Genomic DNA, 7,034 nt, shown 5'->3' with positions numbered 1-7,034 from the left:
GTGCTATGTGAGTGAGATGCAGCATCTCTGCGAAGCAACATTCCTAGTGCTTAGTGGCTTTTTGACTGATGTATAAATGTTCCTGGGTAATATTCAGTGGGTTCGGAACATTGTAGGGATTACTAAAGACAACTTAGCTATACTATTACCTTTATTGCGAGGAAGAAGCGCAGAGCAGGAGATTAAACTAACAAATGAGCAACAGCAGGCTCTTTCGCAAATAGTTTCTAAGATTGCAGACATATAGCAGAAGTTGCACTCTCCTTACTAGTTAGCAATCATGTGTCTCATCCATTTGCAGTGCTTGGTCAAAAAAAAAAAAAAAAAAAAAAAAAAAAGAAAACAAGGCGAGTGGGGCGATCACTCTTCCATGCCAGGCACCTGCACCGAATGGAGACTGACTGCAATCCTATGGAGTCTCCCAGTAATACAGGATTTGAAGAGGATTCTGATTATTCAGACTTTGAAGGAACAGATGTGAAAGATATGAGACCAGAAGCCGAAGCGCTTGTGAATGATGTTCTTTTTGCTGTCAGCAACGTTTGTCTCAAAAACCCTTCCATGTACAGAGGATGTGGCATATATCAATGTGGAAACCAGGGAAAGGAACAGGTACTGCCTGAGCTCACTGAAGCAGGACTCAGGGTAGTAGCTTATGATTTTGATCAGACTGATGACAGTTTGCAGACACCATACCACGAAACTGTCTACTCCTTATTGGACTCTCTTAGCCTGGCCTATTGAGAGGTGTTTGGAAATGCATTACTACAAAGACTAGAAGCTTTAAAGAAAGATCAGTCGTGATTTACCCTGAAGTGAAGAAGATTTAATATTAGAAGGAATTCTTAGTATGAGGCACTGCAATCTTTCTTACAAACACAGCCACAAACATCTTAAGCTTAATTTCTTGCATTAACATCTGCTACATACTAGTACTGGTCTATAGCATTTTGCTTCAGAGGATTTGTGTATATCACAGTGCTATTGATAAATTGTAAAACTACTAAACTTATTTTTTCTTTTTGTTGAAGGTGAGCAAATAACTTGCTTCTCACAACATTTAAAAAATTTTGGTCTCTTTTCAAAGTGTTACTATCCAAAACTCTTGAAAAACACGTATAGACTGAATATTACAGAGGCAAGTAGTAATTTTTTTTTTTTGGCGTATTCTTACTGATCATTGTCATATATGCTTTTTAAAATAGAAGTTAACTGTTTAATTAACATGTAGTAATTGAAATTGATTGGGTAAAACAGGCAATTAAGTTCTGTTTTAAACTGAAAATTACTTTTTTGCATAGAATAGAATTTCAGCTTGATTTGCTGTGCATAAATCTGAAAATTCTAAGCTTCAGTAGCAAGAAAGATGGCTCTTGAACAGTTGAGTGTTGATTATATAATAACAGCATCTGAGTTAAAAGGAAATCTCAGTATTGTTTGATATGTCTGTGTCTGTGGAAACCAACAAACTCCAAAGAGTGAATGAGATGTACTGCTACTATATGAATGCATTGTCTGAATCGCAAATGAGCTAAGCACAGAAGTAAATTCGGATGTAACAGGCTACATTCCCTAAAGATGATGTTATATATGATATATATGTATGTATGCTATATTGTAACTGTTTGGGAGGCTTGAAAGACATTTTATCCTGTTTACTGTTCTGAATGTCTGTTTACACAATGTACAGGATATACCCAAGAGTATTTTTGCTTCAGCCTTTACATAATACAGTACTTTGGTACTCCTGTTTTTCAACTTTTCTCCCTCAACTGTACAGTATCCTCTCCTAATGAATAATGACTAAGCACTGTAATGTTACTTGCATTGTATTGGTTTGAAACCAAAGGTTGTATGAAATTTGCTAAAGGGTAATAACAACAGCATTTGGAATAATCGTACAGCTATGGCACTACCTCCTGATGTTTTTCTGCTTTGTGGGGATAGGGCCTGGCAAGGTATCCCTGCAAATGCTATCGGAGGTCCACGTTACTTACTATACTTACTTACTAAACTTACTATATTTGCTCCTAGCTGGTCATAGTTGGATAAGATCACTAGACATAAACGGGCATTGCTCACATCAGATTGCAATGATAATGTGGAGTTGCTTGGTGTTGTGGTTAGAATGGCATTAGCACTTTTTGTGCCAGGAGCAGCAGCTGCAAATGCACTTAATAATTTAGAAAAATTGGCATACTGAGCCGAGAAGCAAGCCAATGCCACGACAGAAATACTTGAGAAGAAGTTACTAGATCAAAATAGTCTGTGACATGCGCTTTTACAGGATCAAGCTGCTATTAACGTTTTGCTTTTGGTTCAAGGACATGGGTGTGAGGATTTTTGAGGAAATGTGCTGTATGAACCTTTCTGATCACAGTGAGTCAATTCACAAATCCATTAGTTTCCTGAAAGAGCACATGAGAAAGATTCAATATGATATCAATCCTTTCAATCAATGGCTCACTGATTTGTTTGAAATGATGCCTAGATGGTTACTGGGATTAATCAAAGAGGGATTGAGGCTTCTGCTTATTGTGGTGTTAATCATCATTGCATGTTGTATTGTAATAAATGTGGTTAAAGGGTTACTTGCAAGACTGTTACATGAGGCTTGGATTACTCAAAAAGAAAAAGGGGGAATTGTTGAGGGATTTTTGAAACAGCAAGGAGGCCATGACTTGCTACAGCTGAGCAAACCAAGCTACCAGGACGACTACAAGGAGTTGCCATGACTAAAATAATTTGGAAGCATTATACTGACTTTCTACAGTAACATGCAAAATGTCAACTACTGGGACTTAGACAATTTCTCCCTCTCAGAACACTGGGCATGCACATACATCAGGCCTTGCACAGGAAGAGGTTGCACACAGTGCTCTGCAGGCAGATCTGGAAAGGAATTTATGTCTTCTAATGCCATGTGCAACAATACTGACTTTTATGTGCCTGATCCTCATCTCAGCCCAGAGCTCTACATAAGCTGATTTGGCTATATATAAAATGAAGCTGGAGACGTACAAAATTTTAGAAAGATGTTCACTGAATCACTCCACTCAATGAAATGTCTTATGTCAGCTGGTGGGGGAAATAGTGAATAAAACTCACTTTCACGTGCATTTTGGCCTACAAATACTTCAGTGACAGCTCTTTGTCAAGGGTTTGGTCCCCAGACCCCCTCCTGATCACCAGGGTAAGGAACCTCTGATGCCTTTAGTATTTGTCACCTACTGCAAGGGGATTAGTACCCTCTGCAAGAAGCAGGTTACATGGTTTTGTTTTCTCAGGTGGAAGGAATTGAGGTATTCTTTGACCTTTTTCAGCACTGAATTACAATACAAAATAAGGAAATTGGGGTATAAAATGTGGGAGTTGCAACACATCTTCACCTGTATGTTCTTTGAAATAAGAAGTAGCACTTTCTGTTAAACCCTACTGAACATTGGTGCAGCAAGCATTTTTCAGAGCAGGCATACCAGGTCACTGCCTCTGAGGGAAAGGAATGCCTAGCTTTTGTCTGCTAATGACAAACCCCTCACTCTGTGATGATGGTCCTCAAGCAAGTCTCAGAGCATCAGGTCTGTTGTACAACAACAGCTGTATTCAGATTTATCAGATATTCCACAGTCTTGGCTGCTGGACATGGAGGTTAGTTCTGAATGATGGTCAGAAGTTGTAACAATGCTTCCCAGACCAAAAAGAGAGCTCAGTCATCACTGGCATGAAACCATGCAAATCCAGATGGAGCCTGGGGAATTAAACAGGCTTATAGTCAAATCAGTCTAGGATGCCCAGCAGGCCTGCTGCCTCAGCTGGGATATGCTGACTTCTTCATTGTTACCAAAAGCAGCACCGAAGTCATTTTTCAGAGAGAATTAATTCTGAAAAGTAACAGGAAATATTATGGGCACTCCATGGTGTTTTATAAAAATAATATTATTGGTCCTTCCTTTTTTCCTTATTGTAGTGGGTTTATGTGGCAAGGTTTTGGTAGCAGGGGGCCATAGGGGTGGTTTCTGTGAGAAAGATCTAGAAGCTGCCCCATGTTTGGGAAGGGCCCCATTGTTTTCCAGAGCTGAGCCAATAAGCGATGTTGTTTTGCGCCTCTCTGAGAGCATATTTAAGACAGGGAAAAAAACGCTGCGCCACACAGCAGCTGGGAGAGTGAGGAACAGCCTTGCAGGCGCCAAGGTCAGTGAAGAAAGAGGGGGAGAGGTGCTCCAGGTGCCGGAGCAGAAGTCCCCTGCGGCCTGTGGTGAGGACCATGGTGAAGCAGGATGTCCCCCTGCAGCCCATGGAGTACCACGGTGGAGCAGGGTTCCACGCTGCAGCCTGTGGAGGAGACCACGGTGGAGCAGGTGGCCCTGCACCGACAGAGGCTGCCGCCTGTGGAAGACCCCTGCCGGAGCAGATTCCGGGCCAGACCTGTAGCCCGTGGAGAGGAGACCACTCAGGAGCAGGTGACCGGCAGGAGCTGCTGCCCGTAGGGGAGCCAGGTTGGAGCAGTTTTCTCCTGAGGGATGGACCCCGTGGTACGGACACATATCTGGAGCAGTTCTGGAAGAGCTGCTGCCTGTGGGAAGCCCACACTGGATCAGTTCATCAAGGACTGCATCCCGTGGGTGGGACCCCACAGCACAGGGGACGAGAGTGACCGAGAAGGAGCGGCAGAGAAGAAGCGCTGTAGACTGACCATAACCCCCATTCCCCCGTTCCCCTGTGCCGCTCGGGGGGAGGAGGTGGAAGAGGGTGGATGGGGGAGAAGGTGCTTTTGGTTTCTTTCCCTTGTTTCTCACTTCTCTAGCTTGTTAGTAATAGGCAATAAATCTTACTATCTCCTTATGCTGAGTCTGTTTTGCCCGTTACAATAATTACTGAGTGATTTTCTCATCCTTATCTCAACCTTTGAGCCCTTTTCACATATTTTCTCCCCATTCCTCTCTGAGGAGGGGGAGTGAGAGAGCGGCTGTGGTGGAGCTTGGCTGCCCACTCTAGCGGAACCACGACACTTATCCATGATCCTTTTTTCTTTCAAATTAGTACTCCCACTTCATGAATCCAAACCATCATAAGATATTGTTGTGACTATTTTCCTTTGGAAATCCAAATAATACGGCTGCAAAATTTTGCAAATCTATAAATTAGGGACTTTTAACTCTAATTTAAGCCACACACAAAGCACTGTATCAAAATGTGGCTTTAAAGCAGGATATTAAAACAGAATAAATGGATAAGACTGATATTTGAATAAATACATATATGTGTACAAGTGGAGTCAGTTAAAAACATGTATATGGTAAAGAAAAAAGAAAAATGAACCTTTAAATCCATAGCAGATATTATGAAACGTTTTGAATTGCAAGTTTTTTGGAAAAAAAAAAGAATATTTTATAACACTGTGAAGATCATTCCATTTAAATGGGGCATGTACATCACCTGGCAGCTATGATAAGTAAAAGAATCACTGTTTCAGATTATTAGTATCTTCTTCATATTCATCTGTGGCTAAGCAAATGCAGATTGCCTCAGATGAATAAATATGCCCAATATGTATCGGTAACTATATAACTTCAAAGTTCTCTTGTGTTTTCAAAATAAAAAGAGGAGTTAAGATCCTGAATTTAATTTTTATTTGTTTCTAATTATGTTTATCAAATGTTCATTAACTATCTAAAAAGATATACTATACCTATGTTAACACTGAAATGCATGTTTTTTATGAATAACAAACTTATTCCTCTCTGCTACTTTCTATAAAATTCCTGTGCTTTTCCTAATAGCATTTTATTTACCTCCCAGTAGGAAATACTATGCTAAATTTTTATTATTTATTCCAAAGTATCATTTTGATCACTGCAGCTATATCAAAGTTCATGTAAAGAAAGGTATCAGCTTTTAAAAATGTGTCTGTATGGGTACATAGGCTAATAGAAAAGAACAACGCCCACCGCCATGAGAGAACATAGAGTACAATTAATTCCACGGTCCTCCTAATTTGTTCTAAATTTTACTTGTACCAACAGCTTTGAATGTAGTCCTATACCTGTTTTTCCAGGCAGGATAGCAGGTTGTGAGCTTACAAAATATTCTTTATGACAACAGTATCCGTAATGTCAATATCTCATCCTGAGTTTCCTAGCCCTATCTATTCACCCAAGAACTTCCACATATTGACACTTTGGGTGCTGTGTATGATCATATACTAATACATTTTCTAAAGAATCTTCACCTTCATTACAAAATCCTGCAATCTGTATAGTCTAATAAAATGACCACAGCAACTGCAACTCAGATGTCTGTGATTCCATATGGCTAATTCATAGAATCATAGAATCGTAGAATATCCCGAGTTGGAAGGGACCCATAAGGATCATCTAGTACAACTCCTGGCACTGCACGGGTCTACCCAAAAGTTTAGACCATGTGACCAAGTGCACAGTCCAATCGCTTCTTAAATTCAGACAGGTGTGGTGAAGTGACTACATCCCTGGGGAGCCTGTTCCAGTGTGTGACCACCCTCTCGGTGAAGAACCTCTTCCTGATGTCTAGCCTAACCTCCCCTGCCTCAACTTGACACCATTCCTGCGGGTCCTTTCACTGGTGATTAAGGAGAATAGGTTGGCGCCTGCCCCTCCACTCCCCCTTGCAAGGAATCAGTAGACTGCGATGAGGTATCCCCTCAGCCTTCTCTTCTCCAGGCTGAACAGAACAGGCCCAGTGACCTCAGCCGCTCCTCATATGTCTTCCCCTCTAGGCCCTTCACCATCTTTGTCGCCCTCCTCTGGACACTCTCCAACAGTTTTACATCTTTTTTGTACTGTGGTGTTCAGAACTGCACACAGTACTCAAGGTCAGGCCACTTCTAACTAAATTCGCTTTAGTTTCTTATGGAGATAAAATATTCCAGTAGATCTTTAGTTTGGTTTTCATAAACCAGTGAGGTAACAAAAATACCAGCATAGGTAAGGGGCTGAAAAATGATGTAACATGGTAAAGTAAGTAGACTTCTAGATTAGCTCATTAAGATCATGAGA

The 7,034-nt window shown here is 40.9% G+C and overlaps 1 protein-coding gene across 1 annotated transcript; it reads left to right on the top strand.

Annotated features, from left to right (window-relative positions):
* Positions 1-390: 390 nt before the first annotated feature.
* Positions 391-804, top strand: LOC311220804 (GSK3-beta interaction protein-like; the record flags this gene model as incomplete). The annotated part of the gene is given in 4 exon segments (XM_084304403.1): positions 391-539; positions 541-617; positions 620-741; positions 745-804. Coding segments are annotated over 4 exon segments (408 nt in total).
* Positions 805-7,034: the final 6,230 nt, after the last annotated feature.

This window comes from Netta rufina (assembly GCF_964035555.1).
Source record: "Netta rufina genome assembly, chromosome: W".
NCBI classification, from domain to species: domain Eukaryota; kingdom Metazoa; phylum Chordata; class Aves; order Anseriformes; family Anatidae; genus Netta; species Netta rufina.
Note: the sequence above shows the minus strand (reverse complement) of the source record. Positions and strands in the feature narration are given on the sequence as shown.